General features: G+C 42.5%; 1 protein-coding gene across 2 annotated transcripts in view; it reads right to left on the bottom strand.

Annotated features, from left to right (window-relative positions):
* Nucleotides 1-23,139, bottom strand: part of LOC110525789 (phosphatidylinositol 4-phosphate 5-kinase type-1 beta) — a 104,610-nt gene that overhangs the window by 30,235 nt on the left and 51,236 nt on the right. For both annotated transcript variants that reach the window (XM_090237709.1, XM_036979937.2), the window contains exons 2-5: nucleotides 21,266-21,362; nucleotides 20,405-20,473; nucleotides 18,130-18,260; nucleotides 2,018-2,135 (exon numbers count right to left, since the gene is read on the bottom strand). In XM_090237709.1, coding sequence (XP_090093835.1) covers nucleotides 2,018-2,135; nucleotides 18,130-18,260; nucleotides 20,405-20,473 — 318 coding nt within the window. In that variant the 5' untranslated portion in view covers nucleotides 21,266-21,362. The remainder of the gene's footprint in view (nucleotides 1-2,017; nucleotides 2,136-18,129; nucleotides 18,261-20,404; nucleotides 20,474-21,265; nucleotides 21,363-23,139) is intronic.

Below are 23,139 nucleotides of genomic sequence, written 5' to 3'. Positions count from 1 at the left end.
GTTTAATATGCCTGTAAAAACAATAACAAAACTGGTTTAATATGCCTGTAAAAACAATAACAAAACTGGTTTAATATGCCTGTAAAAACAATAACAAAATTGGTTTAGTATGCCTGTACAACCACAGGTCCCAGATCTGTTTGTGCTGCTCGATAACTCCTATGGTCATTGAACTCGCTGCCTAATCCTCAGGGAAATAATGTTCTCTACTGATTTATAAAGCACAACCTCTACCATGGACAAACTACTAACCCCTCACCCGTTTACTGTGGTTAAAAAGGATTACGTTGCCAATAAGGGTGGTCTGGAAAGCAAACACACAGTTTCATTCATTCACAGATGGGTGTGCGGCTTTTATGGTGCGGTATATGATTATCACGCACACATGCAGACACGCGTGTACACACACACCCCCCAGCTCCTCCACACACACACACACACACACACACACACACACACACACAGAGTGAAAGGTCTGTTTTGCTAGGATTGGCTGTAGACAGGTGGTCAATAGTTCATTGAGGGTATGGCATCAATATAGTACTTTCCGTAATTCTGTGCACTCAGCTTTTACAAACCACACATTCAGCTTTATTACTTCCACAGAGGTTATCTAAGACCATACAATAGGCCCCAGGGCAAGGGTGAATGTATTCTGTTTCCACCAGCATTCGTGTGCGTTTATCAGTTGAACCTTCACAAACAAAGCACAAAAGAACATTTCCAGTTTAGCTTACATGAGATGGGCCTCTGGCAATAGAACCCATGTAGACGACAATCATTCCAAAAACATCTGTGGCGTTATTCTCCAAATGAACATAAAAGCCCTGCTCTAACACAGAACCCCCTCTGTGTGGAAATCAAAGGACCAGGGGAAGTCAGTGAAGGTGGAGTAGTGTGGATGTTTAATGATAATGCAGTAAAACAGAGCTGTGTGTTCTAATAGAGAGAAACAACGAGAGAGAGAAGGCATGGGGTTCTCCACAGACTCATTGAGCCCACAGCATGAACACATACACAATTTATCTGCATTTGCATTCAGGACCCTGAGTGGTGTGTGTGTTCTGTCTTAATTCATCTCTGTTGTTGTTTCTGTGTTTGAATAAATGCATAATCAACGGGGACACATTACGACAGTGTTTGCTTCACCCTTCAGTCTCTCTCCCTCCATCTCCCTCCCTCCATCTCTGGCTTTCACTCTTTCTTTGCTTGTCCTGTAGCCTTTTGTCTGATAGCAATGACGACTGATCACAAATGCCGGATGTGTCAGGGCATTCATAAGAGCTGTGGTGAGGAGGGTACAACAGCCTTGTAGTAAAGTACGTGAATCTGAAACTAAAGCTATGGCATAATAGAAACGAACGGTAGAAAATCATTTCAAATGAAAAGTAATGTGAGTGTAGAATAACATATAGATAATAGGTGGTCCTGCTCATACAGTATGTTATATATTCTATATGGTAGTGCTGCATATTGGAACTCCATGGTGTATTCTCCTCTGATCTACCTGTCCCAGTGATAATGACAGTGTAATAATAGAGAGGTGGTAATGACTTTGACCTGAAGGGCCCATCTCTCTGGCATCTCTCTGGCATGCCTTCTGAGTGGAATCGGTCAGCAACGGGTTAACTGCTGATACACGCACTCTCACGCGCACGCCGCCACACATCCACCCACCTCGACCCTCTGGGAAATTATAGCCTGATTTCATTTAAATGTGCAGGGGATGCAATTAAACCCATCATAATGAAATTAGCACAACTATTACCTCATCCCCCAAACCCAACCCCCATCTCCATCTCCACAGCTGGATAGGTAGAACAGGGTAAAACCACTGCTCTGTAAAACTCTGGTTACACTCCCATACACTTTAGTCACCACTGATCCCAATGAGTTGATTGACGAACGTTACATGATAGGTAGGATGAACTCTAACCTACGGGATGTGTCTCAATCCATAATCAGGTGTGGACTAGGAGTGTACCTGGTGTGTACCAGGTGCAGTGTTTAGACCTACCAGGTAGTCATCTGGTTTGATCCCGAAGAGCTCCCGGAAGTAGCGGAAGGCCAGCGGGGCGTAGGTTTTGAAGCGGAAGTCTGGGTAGTGGTGAGCCGGTGTCAGGTTGCTCCCCTCGCTGATGGAAACGGCCCACCGGACACAAAGACACAGAACAGTCAGTTAGAATATCCCCACATACAGAAACAAGCAAGACACACCTCCGTGTTTATACTGTATTTATACTCGGGATATCGCTTTTCAACAGTAAAAGTTCAAAAATCACTGGAGGATGTCTTTAAGTACAGCTACCCATGGCAAGCCAGATGAACCAGTGGCAGTCAGCCCTGTTTAGAGTCCAGAGCCTGGCGAGAGAGCATGCCTCTGATTACCCTAAACAACACCCATAGAACACAATAATACAACACCATGTAACACAGGGGACCAGCATTATGATGATATGAGATCTGTGTCCATAGACAGAGAGAAGGCATGGAGTTCTCCACAGACTCACTGACGGCAGTCTGCAGTCCCCTTGAGCCCACAGCACGAACACATCCGTCATGTATCTGCTTTGAAAGGCTGGTCATGACGCACATCAACACCATCATCCCGGACACACTAGATCCACTCCAATTTCGCAGAACGCCCCAACAGATGACGCAATCTCAGTTGCACTTCACACGGCCCTCTCCCACCGGGACAAGAGGGGAAATAACTATCTGAGAATGCTGTTCATGTACAGCTCAGCGTTCAACACAGTCCCCTCCAAGCTCATCACCAAGCTGGGGAACCTGGGACTGAACACCTCCCTCTGCAACTGGATCCTGGACTTCCTGGCGGCCGTGCCCAGGTGGTGAGGGTAGGCAACAACACCTACGCCACAATGACCCTCAAGACGGGGCATCTCAGAGGTGTGTACTTAGCCCCCTCCTGTACTCCCTGTTCACCCACGACTGCATGGCCACACACGACTCCAACTGCATCATCAAGTTTGCGGACGACACAACGGTGGTAGGGTAGGCCTGATCACCGACAGCGATGAGTCAGCCTATAGGGAGGAGGTCAGAGACTTAGCAGTGTGGTGCCATGACAACAACTTCTCCCTCAACGTCAGAAAGACCAAGGAGCTGATCGTGGACTATAGGAGAAAGAGGGGAGAGCATGCCCCCATCCACATGGACAGGGCTGAAGTGGAGCGGGTTGAGAGCTTCAAGTTCCTTGGCGTCCACATCACTAAGGACTTAACATGGTCCGCACACACCTGCAAAGTCGTGAAGAGGGCACGGCAGAACCTCTTCCCCCTCGGGAGGCCGAAAAGATTTGACATGGGCCCTTAGATCCTCAAGCAGTTCTACAGGGTGATGTGGGTGGCCCAGTACATCACCAGGGTCAAGCTGCCTGCCAACCAGGACCTTTATGTCAGGAGGTATCAGATGAAGGCCCAAAAAATTGCCAAAGACTCGAGCCACCCAAGCCATTGACTGTTCACTCTGCTACCGTCCAGCAAACAGTACCGGAGCATCAGCTCTCGGACCAACAGGCTCCGAACCTTCAAGCCAGAAGACAACCAAATAGCCAGACTGCTAAATAGTCAATTAATGGTACACAGACTATCTGGACTGACTCTTATCTTGCACTGACCCTACGCACACTCACTAGAATGAATATATACACACACACACACACACACACAAATATATATATATACACACACACACTGACCCTACGCACACTCGCTAGAATGAATATATACACACATACACACATACATATATATACACACATACACACGGACTCAAACACACTACATTGACACTCCCACACATTCACATACACTACATACGCGCACACACACAATACATAAACACACACACGCATAGATACAACGCATACATACATACATACATACATACATACATACCACACACACGCATAAATACAACGCATACATACAAACAAACACACACACATAGATACAACGCATACACACACACACATAGATACAACGCATACACACACACACACATACATACATACATACATACATACATACATACATAACTCACACACTTTTACACTCATTTGCTGCTTTTACTCTGTCTACACCAGTTGTCTTCGGCGCATGTGACAAATACAATTCGATTTTATATGCATTTTCATTCAGGGTCCTGAGTGGTAGTGTGTGTGTGTGTGTTCTATCTTAATTAATCTCTGTTGTTTCTGTGTTTGAATAGATGCATAATCAACACGGACACATTACGACAGTGTTTGCTTCACTCCTCAGTATCTCTCCCTCCATCTCCCTCTCTCTCTCTCCCTCCCTCCCTCCATCTCTGGCTTTCACTCTTTCTTTGCTTGTCCTGTAGCCTTTTGTCTGATAGCAATGACGACTGATCACAAATGCAGGATGTGTCAGGGCATTCATAAGAGCTGTGGTGAGGAGGGTACAACAGCCTTGTAGTAAAGTACGTGAATCTGAAACTAAAGCTATGGCATAATAGAAACGAACGGTAGAAAATCATTTCAAATGAAAAGTAATGTGAGTGTAGAATAACATATAGATAATAGGTGGTCCTGCTCATACAGTATGTTATATATTCTATATGGTAGTGCTGCATATTGGAACTCCATGGTGTATTCTCCTCTGATCTACCTGTCCCAGTGATAATGACAGTGTAATAATAGAGAGGTGGTAATAACTTTGACCTGAAGGGCCCATCTCTCTGGCATCTCTCTAGCAAGGGGTTAACTGCTGATACATGCGCGCAAACACACACACACACACGACCACTCAGAGAGAAAGAGAATAAATAACACACATTTCTGTTGTCCTTTCTTTCTCTTTCTTTGATGAGAGGCTGACATGGCTCACTTAGAGACTGAGCCTGTTTCGGTACGAACCTGTAGCCGTGCCAGGTGGAACAGAATACAGGAGGTTTACTGGGTGATTAGCTCCAGATGATCCTGTAACAACACGCCAACACACTGCATCCTAAATCTCAATCCATTAAAAGGGCGTTAAAAAGGCTTCGTTTTCAGGGGCACCTCCACAGCGAGCTGCTATCGAAACCAGGTTGTTGAACCCTCAATTGGCCGAAGATGCTTCCACCCAGTGCTTCCACCCAGTAACAGGACAGGCTACAGCCTCAACATAAATAGGTGTGATCATCAGCCTACTGCTGAACGAAATCACGCTGTGTGTGTGTGTGTGCGTGTGTGTGTGTGTGTGTGTGTGCAGCAAAGAGAATGACCTCCAGCTGCACAGAGCTATGTGCTGCCTGCCTGCTGTGACTGAAACGGTATAGTCTCATATTAGAACCATTTAGATGAAAGAGCACACAAACACACACAGCAATGAAAGTGTCTTATCCACGCAGAGCAGAACTAGAGTACTGTTCGAGAAAAGAACACAAGTTACAGCAGATAAACAATGTCTGAGATGTACAGGTGCCAACGCCAGTGGCAGCCTGGCAGTATGAGTTCAGGGAACCAATGGAGATGAGGGAAGTGAAGGAGGATCCTCTGAGAGCTCTGCGTCAGTCACTCGTGCCCTGTGTCTCTCAAGGGGGGGGGGGGGGGGGGGGGGGGGGGGAAGAAAGAGAGAGAGAGAGAGAGAGAGACAGAGCGAGAGAGAGACAGGGAGAGAGAGACAGAGAGAGAGAGACAGAGAGAGAGAGACAGAGAGAGAGAGACAGAGAGAGAGAGACAGAGAGAGAGAGACAGAGAGAGAGAGACAGAGAGAGAGACAGAGAGAGACAGAGAGAGAGAGAGAGAGAGAGAAATAGAAAGAAAGAGAGAAGGAGAGATTGAGTCAAAAACTACTGCTGTTCTGTTACTGCAGGGGTTCCCAAACTTTTTCACTCGGGCCCCCCTTCCAGCATTGGGGAACATCCCACGACCCCCGCAGTGGGGGAGGTCAATGTAAATAGTCCGTTGGCCATTTAATTAATTGTTCAGCAGTGAAATCTGTTAAGGAGACTTTTGGTCCTAGACTTGGTGCTCCACTTGCCGTGCGGTAGCAGAAATAACAGTCTATGACTTGGGTGACTGGAGTCTCTGACATTTTTTGGGCTTTCCTCTGACACCGCCTATTTTATAGGTCCTGGATGGCAGGAAGCTTGGCCCCAGTAGTACACACTACTCTCTGTAAGGCGGTGATGCAACCAGCAATGCTCTCGATGGTGCAGCTGTATAACTTTTTGAGGATCTGGGGACCTATGCTACATCTTTTCAGTCTCCTAGGGGGGAAAAGGTGTTGTCATGCCCTCTTCATGACTGTCTTGGTGTGTTTGGACCATGAAAGTTTGTTGGTGATGTGGACACCAAGGAACTTGAAACTCTCGAGCCATGTCGATATTAATGGGGGCCTGTTCGGCCCGCCTTTTCCTGTGGTCCACGATCAGATCCTTTGTCTTGCTCACATTGAGGAAGAGGTTGTTGCCCTGGCACCACACTGCCAGGTCTCTGACCTCCTCCCTATAGGCTGTCTCATCATTGTCGGTGATCAGGCCAACCACTGTTGTGTCGTCAGCAAACTTAATAGTGTTCGAGTCGTGTTTGGTCACGCAGTTGTGGGTGAACAGGGAGTACAAGAGGGGACTAAGTACAAACCCCTGAGGGGCCCCAGTGTCTGGGATCACCGTGGCAGACGTGTTGTTGGCTACCCTTACCACCTGGGGGAATCCTGTCAGGAAGTCCAGAATCCAGTTGCAGATGGAGGTGTTTATTTTAGTCCTTAGCTTAGTGATGAGCTTTGAGGGCACTATGGTGTTGAACGCTGAGATGTAGTCAATGAACAGCATTCTCATATAGGTGTTCCTTTTGTCCAGGTGGGAAAGGGCAGTGTGGAGTGCTATTGAGATTGCGTTATCTGTGGATCTGTTGGGCGGTATGCGAATTGGAGTGGGTCTAGGGTATCTGGGAGGATGGTGTTGATGTGAGCCAAGACCAGCCTTTCAAAGCACTTCATGGCTACCGACGTGAGTGCTACAGGGCAGTAGTCATTGAGGCAGGTTACTTTCGCTTCCTTGGGCACAGGGACTATGGTGGTCTGCTTGAAACATGTAGGTATTACAGACTCAGTCAGAGAGAGGTTGAAAATGTCAGTGAAGACACTTGCCAGTTGGTCCGCGCATGCTTTGAGTACACGTCCTGGTAATCCATCTGGCCCCGCGGTTTTGTGAATGTTGACCTGTTTAAAGGTCTTGCTCACATCGGCTACCAAGAGCGTTACCACACGGTCGTCCAGAACAGCTGGCGCTGTCGTGCATGCTACAACTTTCAAGAGTAAGTTTAAAGCCGGACTGAGTTCCTTTAAAAAATAAAAATAACCCCCCCCCCCCCCCCCCCACCCCGGCGGCTCCTCACGCCCCACAGTTTGGGAACCACTGTGTTACTGTATGCCTGTAGCCACGTCATGGCTTAAGCTTCCTCCTACACTCATTTTGTTCTGTTTGTTTTTCCTCCATGGAGAGTCTTTTGTCTCTTCTAGTAGAGGTTAAAACACCTGGTCTCTCCAGTGTTGTCATTGTCACCAGCCCACTCTCAGCCCATAAAGAGACAATGAGAACATATTGTTCTCTCTCTGTACGTTTGGCTAAACAAATTTATTTCAACATTCTGGGATGGCTATTGCACCTGTGTTAAGCAGGAAAATTTGCATAAAATCCCTTTAACCTGCATTATATATTGAAATGAGCATAATAAATGTGAAACTCAAGAGTGCGAGTTAAATCTGACAGCATGTTTGCATATACCAGTGTGTTCAGTTTCTATTGAAGGACAGACTTTGCATGACCTGATGTGCCATTTGGAAAGGGACACACAGAAAGCATTTCCTAGTCCAAGTCTCTGCAGAGCTTGGAAGGGAAAGAGGCTGGCATGACCATTAGCAAATATCAATTCTTAAAAAACTTGCTTACAAAACTCAACCAATCAAGAGGATGACATTCTCTGGTGATTTTCTGTTTTTCATATGGGGAGAGGTTTGTTTAATGTCGTTCGGTAACAGATATTCTAGATCTTTGGCGAAATATGTGCGATATAGACAAGAAGATTACTCAAACAGTGCATGACGTTCGCTCATCTGTTAATACCAAGAGATGTGATCAGACGGCACTAATAATGTCATCTCTTACACTTGTGTGTGTGTTTTGTGTATGTGTGTGTGTGTGTGTGTATGTGCATGTGTTTGTGTGTATGGGTGCGTGTATTCCTGGGTGTGTTTGGGGTTATGTAAAGTGTTTCTTTAAGCTGCTGATGTAATTATTAAAAGACAGACAATTTGATGGGCCAGGCATGACACGGCATGCAGTATGTTTTGCACACTGGTGTTAAGACACAGTAAGCTGATTTCCAGGGATTTGGGGTATATAATCCACTGGATTGACAGAGTCCATACACCATGACTTCAACTAGCCGATTCACATTCATGTTAAATGATAGAAGCCCCTTTTTTATTCTTTAGGATATGAATCCTCTATGTGAGTCATTACTGTTTAAGGGGAACGCCTCCTCCCTTGTTTCATGGAGAGATCCAGACATGAAGCGTTCCTATTTCAGCTAGCAGACAGATCTAGCTCAACCTCTGTTCCCTCTTCAGCCATACTGCAGGTTCACTGCTGAAAGTCAACGAGTCACTTCACAGCAGTGTCAACGTAGGCTGTGGTGTTTCTAAAGGACTTATTAGGATTCATCTACTCAGGCTGTAAAGCATGTATTTGTGTGAAAGCATACGTAGGTAGATACAACATATTGTAAACTGCTACTCAGTATTACTATACGTAAGGGATAATCAACAAGGGGTTAAGCTATGGAGTGAGATAGCTGACAAAAGATTGAACGCACATATCGCTAGGATCTTAAGAAAATCCATATGTAAATTGTTAGGATCGTAAGAAAAGCCATGTGTGAAACGTAAATGTGAAATTTTACCAGTGAGCATTCAAACACCATGTTACGATTACAGACTAACAGTTTAGGCTTGAACAAATCTTGTGTTGGAATTCTGACGTACAATAATACCTTTTGTTTTGGCAGTTTCATCTCACCAACAAAAACAATGTTCACCGAACAGCCTGTGAAGAGTGCTCAAACATAACACAGTATAAACAAAGTCAGGGAAACTGGGAAGATGGATCCTGCACATTTTTAAGTTAAAAGTCTCCATTCTCTATTACTCCTCAGTTGAGTTTACTTCATATTTAGGTAGATAGGTAGCTAATGTAATGGATTTGTTTGCCAGTACAAGTCTAGATAGCACTAGCTGTATTATGCCTACAACAGTGAAGTTTCAGTATGCTAGGTGTATCTCTCTACAGAATGGGCATGTCTCTGGGTGACGTGGACATCCACATGCATGCACCTTATCAAAATATGACTAATTCAATATTGCACCATCCCATTCTATGGGCTCTGTCTGCAATCAGAAACATAACCAGTAGTATCTACCAGGAATAATGAAACATAACCAGTAGTATCTACCAGGAATAATGAAACATAACCAGTAGTGTCTACCAGGAATAATGAAACATAACCAGTAGTGTCTACCAGGAATAATGAAACATAACCAGTAGTGTCTACCAGGAATAATGAAACATAACCAGTACTATCTACCAGGAATAATGAAACATAACCAGTAGTATCTACCAGGAATAATGAAACATTACCAGTAGTATTTACCAGGAATAATGAAACATAACCAGTCGTGTCTACCAGGAATAATGAAACATAACCAGTAGTATCTACCAGGAATAATGAAACATAACCAGTAGTGTCTACCAGGAATAATGAAACATAACCAGTAGTATTTACCAGGAATAATGAAACATAACCAGTCGTGTCTACCAGGAATAATGAAACATAACCAGTAGTGTCTACCAGGAATAATGAAACATAACCAGTAGTGTCTACCAGGAATAATGAAACATAACCAGTAGTGTCTACCAGGAATAATGAAACATAACCAGTAGTGTCTACCAGGAATAATGAAACATAACCAGTCGTGTCTACCAGGAATAATGAAACATAACCAGTCGTGTCTACCAGGAATAATGAAACATAACCAGTAGTATCTACCAGGAATAATGAAACATAACCAGTAGTATCTACCAGGAATAATGAAACATAACCAGTAGTGTCTACCAGGAATAATGAAACATAACCAGTAGTATTTACCAGGAATAATGAAACATAACCAGTCGTGTCTACCAGGAATAATGAAACATAACCAGTAGTGTCTACCAGGAATAATGAAACAACCAGTAGTATCTACCAGGAATAATGAAACATAACCAGTAGTATCTACCAGGAATAATGAAACATAACCAGTAGTGTCTACCAGGAATAATGAAACATAACCAGTAGTGTCTACCAGGAATAATGAAACATAACCAGTAGTATTTACCAGGAATAATGAAACATAACCAGTCGTGTCTACCAGGAATAATGAAACATAACCAGTAGTGTCTACCAGGAATAATGAAACATAACCAGTACTATCTACCAGGAATAATGAAACATAACCAGTCGTGTCTACCAGGAATAATGAAACATAACCAGTAGTGTCTACCAGGAATAATGAAACATAACCAGTCGTGTCTACCAGGAATAATGAAACATAACCAGTAGTGTCTACCAGGAATAATGAAACATAACCAGTAGTATTTACCAGGAATAATGAAACATAACCAGTCGTGTCTACCAGGAATAATGAAACATAACCAGTAGTATTTACCAGTGCAGAGCATGCATGATGCGTGCAACTCGTCATTCCAACATATTTGAACATTTAATTAATCCAGTCAGTATGTCAGCCATTCAGTCATTTGTCTCAGTTGCAATAGGAACTAAATCAAAAGGGAATAGAAGTCTTATCCATTAGTTTATTGATATCCATGTGTGTATTCAAAATTATCTAAATTCTTAGTTCTTTAGCCTATCACTTTAATAATTTAATGTTTCATTTAGGCCTATCCAAATAAAAACAAATAGGCATTCAACTTATAGTCAATGCAATTCAGGCTATCATTTTGGGTACTGGTGCTTTGCGTAATAATCGTAGAACTCTATTTGTGTTTTATAACTTTTTATTATAGGGCTTCCCTTAAAAAGAGACCCTAGCTCACAGGCCTCTAAATACAGTCTCAAAATGCATTTTAAACACACTTGTTGAAGAAGCATGTGCAGTGGCTGATAGGGAAACGTCCAGACTATTAAGGGACCCCAAGGCTATTTCGATCAGGACAGATTATAGCCTAGACTTAATCAATATTTAGTTTTGTCTCATTTATTGATATGAATATAGCCTCTGCGTGATGGGGTCGTGCAACGCAAATAGCTAGAACAAGCCTACATACAGAGTGAAATTCACTAATACAATAGTCAAAATGCCTAATAAGGCCTAGGTGCTCCCAAATACTGGAAAAAGTGTGATTTATTAGGTTACATGATCACCACAGTAGCACTATGCAGCTATAAAAATAAATTATGCAATTATAAGGACAATAAATAACACAACACCATGGCATACTTAGATAGCGGAATAGGCCTATCCTAAATCATATTTACTTTCTGTTTTGCAGCTCAGGCAGTTATTCTAGACATTCTGTGTCTTTATTATTCAGACACAAGTCATTTGCTGAAGACCCAAGCCAATACTCCGCCATCCACTGGTGTAACGTCGTGATGGAATGCAGTTCCAAAACAAGCTCTAGACTTTTATTTTGGAAATTTACTTGGCTCATCGCACTCTAGTGACTCCTTGTGGCGAGCTGGGTGCCTGCAGGCTGACCTCGGTCGTCGGTTGAACAGCGTTTCCCCCGACACATTGGTGACTGACCGGCTCGATTCGGTCTTATGAAACAAAATTTGAAATTGGGTTTTTTACATTAGATAAAAGTAGAGACTCAGAGCTAGAAACTTGTATATCATGCACTACAGTTGAGGAACAATGGGAAAGTAATTCTGCTTTGAAAGTTGATAACTTGAAACATCCCTTTTGGGAAAATGGCCTTTGAATATTTTGGTACATGTACTGGAGCTCCTCTTTGTCTACGCCCATTCAGCATCGTTCACACCCTCTTAACCTTTAGCCCCACCCATCTCTTTAAGGGTTGATCTGAGCATTCTGTCCTAACAGCAGTCAAGCACCCAAGCTAACTGGCTAATGTTGACTAGCTTGCTAACTACTTCCAGACACAAATGAGAGAACAGCTCACTTTGACCATTTTACAAGCCCGAGCAGAGCTGGTTAGGCTGTTTTTGTGTTATCCAGAGCATTGGTGACTGCAACTATGCTGCTGGCAGCAATTTAATTAGGCTTAATTTTGCCAACGTTTACTAACACCGGCCATATTGGTAAATTCGTCAGTTATTCTAAGCTCTGGCACACTCAGACGAGAGTGCTCTGAAATCGGAGTAGATAGCCAGAGCAAAATTACCAGCTACATCAATCAACAGCTCGCAGTGACATCATGAACAATCTATTGAAATGGATACTTGCATAGTGGAGTCTTATTAAAACCTCTTAGTACGGAAATCCTGTTACCAGGATCAAATTCGACAACATCCGGTGAAATCGGAGTGCGCCAAATTCAAAATACAAAATCGTAATATTAAACATTCATGAAAATACAAGTGTCCTACATCATTTAAAAGCTTAACTTCTTGTTAATCCAGCCACTTTGTCAGATTTCAAAAAGGCTTTACGGCGAAAGCATAACATGCGATTATCTGAGGACAGCGCCCCACACACAAATTCATTATAAACATTTTCCAAACCAGCACAGGCATTACAAAAGTCAGAAATAGCAATAAAATACATCACTTATATTTGAAGATCTTCCTCTGTTTGCAATCCCAAGGGTCCCAGCTACACATCAAATGGTCATTTTGTTCGATAAAGTCCTTCTTTATATCCCCAAAAAAGTAAGTTTAGCTGGCGCGCTTGATTCAGTAAACCGCCGGTTTCAAAATGCATATAAAGGAATTCCAAAAGTTACCAATAAACTTCGTCCCAACAATGTTTCTAATTGATCCTCAGGTACCCTAATATGTAAATAAACAGTACAATTTAAGACGGAGAATAGTATGTTCATTACCGGAGATAAATAATGAAGTGCGTGCCCTCATGCACGCGCGCCACAATACAGTCAAAATGGGAGCTACCTAGAAAAACTACAAATACTATCTCATTTTTCAAAAAACAAGCCTGAAACTCATCCTAAAGACTGTTGACATCTAGTGGAAGTTTACTTTGGGTACGTCAGTCATCCGAATTTCTGAATACTGCCCCCGGCCCTCAAGTTAAGACATGTAGCTAGCTAATGAAACAATGAACCATAATCCCAACTCATGACGTTACTACCATGCATGAATCTGCAGGTAGCTAACCAACCAGGTTCAATGTTAGCTAGCTAACAGCCTATAACTAGCAAAGCAAATGGTTCTGAAATACGATTAATATTACAACAAGTAATGTTAGCTAGTGAGCCGGCCAGCTAACATTAGCTAGCTAGCTAACAGTACACTAACTTGAAATGAAAACAACTTTTTGACAAAATTTGAAATGTGTAATATCTGAAAATGTAGCTAGCTAGACTATCTTACATGGATGGATGCATTATACATGGATGGACGCTTCTCCCTCTGTCACAGATGCCATGGTTGCCCATAGTTTGAAGATGTAATCCGGAGACAGGTGTTTTCTGCATCTCCTTAGCTAATTCCACTGATTTCAAAACTCGGTCCTCCAGAAAGTGGAGAGCAACACTTATGCAGTTCCACTATGCAATATATATTTTTTAAAGCCGCGTTAGTCAGGATTACCTACACATACTGACCAGCTCAAATAGACAGAAGCGTGCTACATAGCAGACCAATACGAACCCAGTTCTCGGCATGTCCAGCCCACTCATTATCTCAGCCAATCATGGCTAGCGGGAGGTTGCTGGCTTTTTCTGTGGCTAAACTAACTAGGCTCGTAATTTAGCAATTTAAAAGTTCAGAATGTTCCAAATGGCATTTCTGCCCCCCAAAAAAGAATTTTGATTAAAAAAAATACATTTTATGTTGAAATGGCTTTCTTGTGAAGTAGTGACGCGCGACATACGCCTAGTTTCCTGAAACTGCAGCTGGTTTCCGGATTAAGCGGGCGGGTGTTAAGAAGCATGGTTGGCTGGTTGTTTCGGAGGACATATGACTTCTCAACCTTCACCTCTCCTGAACCTGTAGGGGAGTTGCCGCGATGAGACAAGATCGTAAATCACGTAATTGGGGAGAAAAAAAAATATATATATATATATATATATATATATATATATATATATATATATATATATATATATATAAGTGTAAAAAATATCTGTGACTGAGTAAAGGGAGAGATTTGACATTTTTACCCCTTTTTCTCCCCAATTTCGTGGTATCCAATTAGTATTAGTAGGACTCGGGAGAGGCGAAGGTCGAGAGCCATGCGTCCTCCGAAACACAACTCACAACCCAAACCCTCCCTAGCCCCGGACGACGCTGGGCCAAATTGTGCGTCTCCCCATGAGCCTCCCGGTCGCGGCTGGCTGCGGCAGAGCCTGAGCTCAAACCCAAAATCTCTGGTGGCACAGCTAGAACTGCGATGCAGTGCCTTAGACCACTGCGCCACCCGGAAGGCCCTGATGTAAAGTAATTTAATGTTTGCGTTTCATGTTCGAGCATGGCTTTTCTAACCTGCACTTCCTTTCATTTTAGCGGTTTTCTATTCATATTTATTTGTACAGTTGTGGCCAAAAGTTGAGAATGACACAAATATTTATTTTCACAAAGTTTGCTGCTTCAGTGTCTATTTTTGTCAGATGTAATTATACTTCTGTATTCCATAGTAACAAGTATTTCATAAGTATCAAAGGCTTTTATTGACAATTACATGAAGTTGATGCAAAGAGTCAATATTTGCAGTGTTGACCCTTCTTTTTCAAGACCTCTGCAATCCACCTTGGCATGCTGTCAATTAACTTCTGGGCCACATCCTGGCTGATGGCAGCCCATTCTTGCATAATCAATGCTTGGAGTTTGTGGGGTTTTGTTTGTCCACCCGCCTCTTGAGGATTGACCACAAGTTGTCAATGGGATTAAGGTCTGGGGAGTTTCCTGGCCATGGACCGAAAATATCAATGTTTTTTTCCCCGAGCCACTTAGTGATCACTTTTTCCTTACGGCAAGGTGCTCCATCATGCTGGAAAAGGCATTGTTCGTCACCAAACTGTTCCTGTATGGTTGGGAGAAGTTGCTCTTGGAGGATGTGTTGGTACCATTCTTCATTCATGGCTGTGTTCTTAGGCAAAATTGTGAGTGAGCCCACTCTCTTGGCTGAGAAGCAACCCCACACATGAATGGCCTCAGGATGCTTTACTGTTGGCATGACACAGGACTGATGGTAGCGCTCACCTCATCTTCTCCAGACAAGCTTATTTCCGGATGCTCCAAACAATTGGAAAGGGGATTCATCCGAGAAAATGACCTTACCCCAGTTCTCAGCAGTCCAATCCCTGTACTTTTTGCAGAATATCAGTCTGTCTCTGATGTTTTTCCTGGAGAGAAGTGGCTTCTTTGCTGCCCTTCTTGACACCAGGCCATCCTCCAAAAGTCTTCGCCTCACTGTGCATGTAGATGGACTCACACCTGCCTGCTGCCATTCCTGAGCAAGCTCTGTACTGGTGGTGCCCCGATCCCGCAGTTGAATCAACTTCAGGAGACGGTCCTGGCGCTTGCTGGACTTTCTTGGGCGCCCAGAAGCATTCTCCACAACAATTGAAACGCTCTCCTTGAAGTTCTTGATGATCCGATAAATGGTTGATTTAGGTGCAATCTTACTGGCAGCAATATCCTTGCCTGTGAAGCCCTTTTTGTGCAAAGCAATGATGACGGCACGTGTTTCCTTGCAGATAACCATGGTTGACAGAGGAAGAACAATGATTCCAAGCACCACCCTCCTTTTGAAGCTTCCAGTCTGTAATTCGAACTCAATCAGCATGACCGAGTGATCTCCAGCCTTGTCCTCGTCAACACTCCCACCTGTGTTAACGAGAGAACCCCTGACATGATGTCAGCTGGTCCTTTTGTGGCAGGGCTGAAATGCAGTGGAAATATTTTTTGGGGATTCAGTTCATTTGCATGGCAAAGAGGGACTTTGCAATTAATTGCAATTCATCTGATCACTCTTCATAACATTCTGGAGTACATGCAAATTTTCATCATTCAAACAGAGGCAGAAAATTAATATTTGTGTCATTCTCAAAACTTTTGGCCACGACTGTATATATCCATAAAAATGATGCTGATTCATGATTTCAACGCGTTCATTAATATGCGAAAGCTGGAGATCGAATATGAATATTGAAACAATGTTGCAAATGTCAGAGACAGAGCAAGGTTTATACAAATCTCTGCTGTTGAAAACTAAATGTTAGTCTAAAAGAAATGTGAGAAAATATCCAGATGCTTTTTATAGTGGAGATCAAGTTTATAAATTGCCTGGCTGTGCTGATGAAACGGTGGATTGTGCAGTCAGATGCAACAGAGTAAATAAGCATTTTAACGTCTTAGATTTAGCCAGTGGTAACGTGAATAGACACTCGCTGGAATGAAGTTTTAACCAATCAGCATTCAGGATTAGACCTACCAGTTGTATAATATTTTATACTGTGCTGTACTAAACTCAGCAAAAAAAGAAACACCCCTTTTTCAGGACCCTGTCTTTCAAAGATAATTCGTAAAAGTCCAAATAACTTCACAGATCTTCATTGTAAAGGGTTTAAACACTGCTTGTTCAATGAAACATAAACAATTAACAATTAACGAACATGCACCTGTGGATCGGTCGTTAAGACACAAACAGCTTACAGACAGTAGGCAATTAAGGTCTCAGTTGTGAAAACTGAGGACACTATCTTTAGCCTTAGACTCTGAAAAACAACAAAATGAAGATTCCCAGGGTCCCTGCTCAACTGCGTGAACATGCTGGGCATGCTGCAAGGATGCATGAGGACTGCAGATGTGGCCAGGGCAATAAATTCCAATGTCCGTACTGTGAGACGCCTAAGACAGAGCTACAGGGAGGCAATTGATCGTTGACAGCTTTTGACAGCAATTGACAGCTGATCGTTCTCGCAGTGGCAGACCACGTGTAAAACCACCTGCACATGATCGGTACATCACAGGCACAGGATGGCAACAACAACTGCTCGAGTTACACCAGGAATGCACAATCACTCCATCAGTGCTCAGACTGCTCACAATAGGCTTGTAGGTCTGTTGTAAGGCAGGTCCTCACGAGACATTACATTTTTTTAATTTTACCTTTATTTAACTAGGCAAGTCAGTTAAGAACAAATTCTTATTTTCAATGACGTCCTAGGAACAGTGAGTTCAGGGGCAGAACGACAGATTTGTACCTTGTCAGCTCGGAACTTGCAACCTTCCGGTTACTAGCCCAACGCTCTAACCACTAGGCTACCCTGCCGCCCCAGCAACAATGTTGCCTATGGGCACAAACCCACCGTCACTGGACCAGACAGGACTAGCAAAAAGAGTTCTTCACTGATGAGTCGTGGTTGTCTTACCAGGTGTGATGGTTGGATTTGCGTTTATCGTCGAAGGAATGAGTGTTACACAGAGGCTTGTAATCTGGAGTGTGATAGATTTGGAGGTGGAGGGTCCGTCATGGTCTGGGGCGGTGTGTCACAGCATCATCGGACTGAGCTTGTTGTCATTGCAGGCAATCTCAACGCTAAGCATTACAGGGAAGATATCCTCCTCCCTCATATGGTATCCTTCCTGCAGGCTTATCCTGACATGACACTTCAGCATGACAATCCCACCAGCCATACTGCTCGTTCTGTGCGTGATTTGCTGCAAGACAGGAATGTCAGTGTTCTGCCATGGCCAGCAATGAGTCCGGATCTCAATCCCATTGAGCATGTCTGGGACCTGTTGGATCGAAGGGTGAGAGCTAGGGCCATTCCCCCCAGAAATGTCCGGGAACTTGCAGGTGCCTTGGTGGAAGAGTGGGGTGACATCTCACAGCAATCTAATCAATATAATAATATAATATAATCATCCGTCATGTCCCTGCTCCTCACCTTGGCAGGAAGACGCTCTCCACCACATAGAAGTCCTGCATGAGAACATCTCTGTCAGGTTTGGAGGTCAGGTTGCCCACTGTGTAGCCGATGCCCAACTGGATGGCCCCCTTCAGGGCTGACGATGTGGTCTGAGGGTCAGGGACAACCAAACAATCAACACATACATTAACGAATCAACAACTCAATCAAGCAACAAATCCATCAAACAAAAATATAAAACGCAACATGCAACAATTTCAAGGATTGTACGGAGTTACAGTTCATATTAGGAAATCGGTGAATTGAAATCAATTTATTAGGCCCTAATCAATCACGACTGGGAATACAGATACGCATCTGTGGTTACAGATACCTTAAAAAAAAGGTAGGTGAACTAGGCGTAAACTCCAAAGAGCAAGGTAACACATTCCCAGAAGAGAGGCATGTCTTGTAAAAGTCAGTGTAAAATGTATTGTAAAGGTCAGTGTAAAATGTCTTGTAAAGGTCAGTGTAAAATGTATTGTAAAGGTCAGTGTAAAATGTATTGTAAAGGTCAGTGTAAAATGTATTGTAAAGGTCAGTGTAAAATGTCTTGTAAAGGTCAGTGTAAAATGTCTTGCAAAGGTCAGTGTAAAATGTCTTGCAAAGGTCAGTGTAAAATGTCTTGTCAAGGTCAGTGTAAAATGTCTTGTAAAAAGATCAGTGTAAAATGTCTTGTAAAAAGGTCAGTGTAAAATGTCTTGTAAAAAGGTCAGTGTAAAATGTATTGTAAAGGTCAGTATAAAATGTCTTGTAAAGGTCAGTGTAAAATGTATTGTAAAAAGGTCAGTGTAAAATGTATTGTAAAAAGGTCAGTGTAAAATGTATTGTAAAAAGGTCAGTGTAAAATGTATTGTAAAGGTCAGTGTAAAATGTCTTGTAAAAAGGTCAGTGTAAAATGTATTGTAAAAAGGTCAGTGTAAAATGTATTGTAAAAAGGTCAGTGTAAAATGTATTGTAAAAAGGTCAGTGTAAAATGTATTGTAAAGGTCAGTGTAAAATGTCTTGTAAAAAGGTCAGTGTAAAATGTATTGTAAAAAGGTCAGTGTAAAATGTCTTGTAAAAAGGTCAGTGTAAAATGTATTGTAAAAAGGTCAGTGTAAAATGTCTTGTAAAAAGGTCAGTGTAAAATGTCTTGTAAAAAGGTCAGTGTAAAATGTCTTGTAAAAAGGTCAGTGTAAAATGTCTTGTAAAAAGGTCAGTGTAAAATGTCTTGTAAAAAGGTCAGTGTAAAATGTCTTGTAAAAAGGTCAGTGTAAAATGTCTTGTAAAAAGATCAGTGTAAAATGTCTTGTAAAAAGGTCAGTGTAAAATGTATTGTAAAGGTCAGTGTAAAATGTCTTGTAAAGGTCAGTGTAAAATGTATTGTAAAAAGGTCAGTGTAAAATGTATTGTAAAAAGGTCAGTGTAAAATGTCTTGTAAAAAGGTCAGTGTAAAATCTTTGTAAAAAGGTCAGTGTAAAATGTATTGTAAAGGTCAGTGTAAAATGTCTTGTAAAGGTCAGTGTAAAATGTCTTGTAAAAAGGTCAGTGTAAAATGTCTTGTAAAAAGGTCAGTGTAAAATGTCTTGTAAAAAGGTCAGTGTAAAATGTATTGTAAAAAGGTCAGTGTAAAATGTCTTGTAAAAGTCCATTCAGGAACATACAGTGCAATCAGAAAACAATGTCCGATTTTCTGAAACAAGCACGTTAACGTCATGAAATTGAAAGCCAGTTGATGCCCATGACACCGTCTTCGATGGCTTCAATAGTTCTGATAATGTCAAATTCATTACCTAGATGTTTCAAATCGACTGCATTAGGCCCTGTTATATTGTGTGTGGCACAAAAATCCCATCACCACCGAACACCGGACTGCAGATGTGGCCAGGGCAATAAATTCCAATGTCCGTACTGTGAGACGCCTGTGAAATCTTTATACTCTCATTGGATAATTCATTCCAATCATTTAAAAGTTAACAGCAGGTAAGTTTAAGTATTTTGAAATGTTCACCGTCTGATCCAAATGAAAATGTAGTAAAGCAGAGAATGGACTGTGAGGATCGCTTCCCATCATGTGCGAACTGTGTAGAAGCAGGACATTGATAGGAGCTCATATGACAATGGGTCACTTTAAAAGGTCACATCAACAGGCTTCATAGTGATAAATGGTCATTCATTTCAACAAGCATTAAGAAACCTCCCTTCATGGTTGTCATAAAAGGCCAGTAGAATCCAGCCAGAGAGAGCAGTATATGGAGGGATGAAACTTTACCTTCTTGTATGTTTTCTCTCCGCTCGTGTTTCGAGACCCTCCCACTCCATTTTCTGTGGTCGTTGACATCTGATGAGAGGACAGAGCAGAAGAATAAAGGAACTCACTGGTCAAAGTTTAGAAACAAACAAAGTTTCTTCAGGTGCTACTTTAGGTCAGTGTTACAGGAATAAAGTCAATTCACATTGACTGACTAGATTCATTTTGGGTTATTTCATAATGTGAACACAAAGCTCATAAAGAGGGAGGTTTTTCCACTACCGTCTTTCTCAGGCTAGAGTACACGACCACATTGGCCTACAGTTTGAGTTTGACTAATAGACCTGTGCAGATTGGTGAGCTACGCATTTTTCACTGCATCATCTGACACAGATACACAGCCACATTGTCTACATACACTAGATATTGTCATGTTGAATTGCTCCTATAGGTCTTAATGTGACGATGTAAATGAACACAGTATATCTGCAGTATCTGGCAGTGATGCTTATCAATAAGACCCTGTAGACAGGAGTGTCCGCGTGAAGCAGGTATAATGAGCACACCCTGCTAAGTGAAACGTGAAGGTGTAATCAGTCACCCTGCTAAGTGAAACGTGAAGGTGTAATCAGTCACCCTGCTAAGTGAAACGTGAAGGTGTAATCAGTCACCCTGCTAAGTGAAAAGTGAAGGTGTAATCAGTCACCCTGCTAAGTGAAAAGTGAAGGTGTAATCAGTCACCCTGCTAAGTGAAAAGTGAAGGTGTAATCAGTCACCCTGCTAAGTGAAAAGTGAAGGTGCAAATCAGTCACCCTGCTAAGTGAAAAGTGAAGGTGTAATCAGTCACCCTGCTAAGTGAACCGTGAAGGTGTAATCAGTCACCTTGCTTAGTGAAAAGCTCTGCCAGTGGAACAGAGATCACGACCACATCTCTTGGTCATCAGGCAGTCATGGGGAGGTTTCAATCTCCAGACAGCCTCTGGAAGAGAAGAGAAGAAAGAGTCCATTACATTATATGATTACAGAGTGAAAGAACAGTAGGAGAATGCCCTCTACTTCAATGTTAGGCCGTACCTCTGATGTCAGAATAGAAACTTGGAAAAATGTCTGCAGGCAAATATTTTTTAATTAACTGGGAAATTCCAGCAGATACGCTAAAGTGTTTTCATTATTGGAGCAATTTTAGCGGGTGGCCCCTCAAAATATTAATTTCATATTTTTTTGTTAATTTCCGACAGTTAAAGGCAATTTCATCTATTTCAAAACCTGAAGTGATTAACCATCCCGCAGCAAATGATCTATTCTCTGAGAAGGCAAGACAATTGGGTTTTTGTGCATTCATTAGTGGTGTTCCTGCTGTCAGTCACTCCACAATTCTCCCTCCTCACACAGCCAAACAAAAACTCCCTGTGAGGAGTGGGGGGAAGAAGAAAGAGGGGAGGTAGATGGGTGTGTGAGCAGCCATGCGTGCTGCAGTAACTGCGCTGGATAAATGACTCCACGTCAAGCAGAGAGACTGCAGACCTTCAGAGTGTACTACTGCATGAGGACTAATGGAACCTCAGCCAACGCTCTCACACACATACACACACACACACACACACACACACACACACACACACACACACAACCAAGCTATTCACCATTCAGCCACACCATCAGCTTGTGTGTGTGTGTCTAACTAGAATGTATGTGAGTGTGAAATGAGTCTAAGTGCAGTTGTTTAATAAAGAGAGCGAGAGAGAGAAAGAGAGAGAGAGAGAAGAGAGAGAGAGATGGTGGGGGCATTTACACAGTGAGATATTGGATATATTTCAGTGTTTTCTTTCTGTGTCTATTTTTGTCTGCTAACCTCCAGCTAAACCTGCAGTGGCCTCACCTCCAGCATATCAATGTACCTGCTACTCAGAGCGCAGCCCATTCAGTCCACCCGCCATTATTACTTACATAAGCTTTGCCTGTGTGTCCCGCTGCAACCTATAAGCACTCCTCCTTATCAGCTCTGTGTCCAAACATATCTCACTTCATCAGGCATGTGTCCAATCAGGGCTCGCTCTGGTGAGCCTTCATCCAATTAGCATTCTCTGTGTGTGTGTGTTGTTCTTGTGCGTCTACACACGAGCGAGGAACCAAAATGTCAAATGTACAACTATGATGTCACCTGTCGCATACTTTCTCCCTCCCAAGTAGACATCACGTCAGGAAGTCTACCAGCCTCAAGACAGGGCAATTCCACAGTAACAGAGAAATGCTGAGACTAGGATTTTTCACTTTAAAATGTATACCATACAACAACAAATGAATGCAAAGTAAAACAAAACATACAATTCTCTGCACAGGGACTTCTTCTAACAATTTTCACTGAGCATTTTACAAAAACACATTTACTTGAAGAACAGTGCTAAGCTTGGTAGCTGAATTACAGCCTTAATTTATTCAATATTAAAAATAGTCATATTAATATCTCAAAATGACCCTTTTTGATTGTGTTCACTTTAAGACGTATTGTTTGGAACAATATACTCTACAAGTATATCACATTCCCAACACATTGAATGGTCATTGGAATTTGCAATCCAAAAGGAGGGCTGTGATTGGTTAACCAATCAAATGTATTCATAAAGCCCTTTTTACATCAGCCGATGTCACAAAAGTGCTATACAGAAACACAGCCTAAAACCCCAAACAGCAAGCAATGCAGATGTAGACACACGGTGGCTAGGAAAAACTCCCTAAAAGGCAGAAAACTAGAGAGG

The sequence above is a fragment of the Oncorhynchus mykiss genome, chromosome 6 (genome assembly GCF_057628025.1).
Source record: "Oncorhynchus mykiss isolate SJ-2025 chromosome 6, ASM5762802v1, whole genome shotgun sequence".
NCBI lineage: Eukaryota > Metazoa > Chordata > Actinopteri > Salmoniformes > Salmonidae > Oncorhynchus > Oncorhynchus mykiss.
The sequence above is the reverse complement of the archived record's forward strand: the minus strand, read 5'-3'. Positions and strand labels throughout refer to the sequence as shown.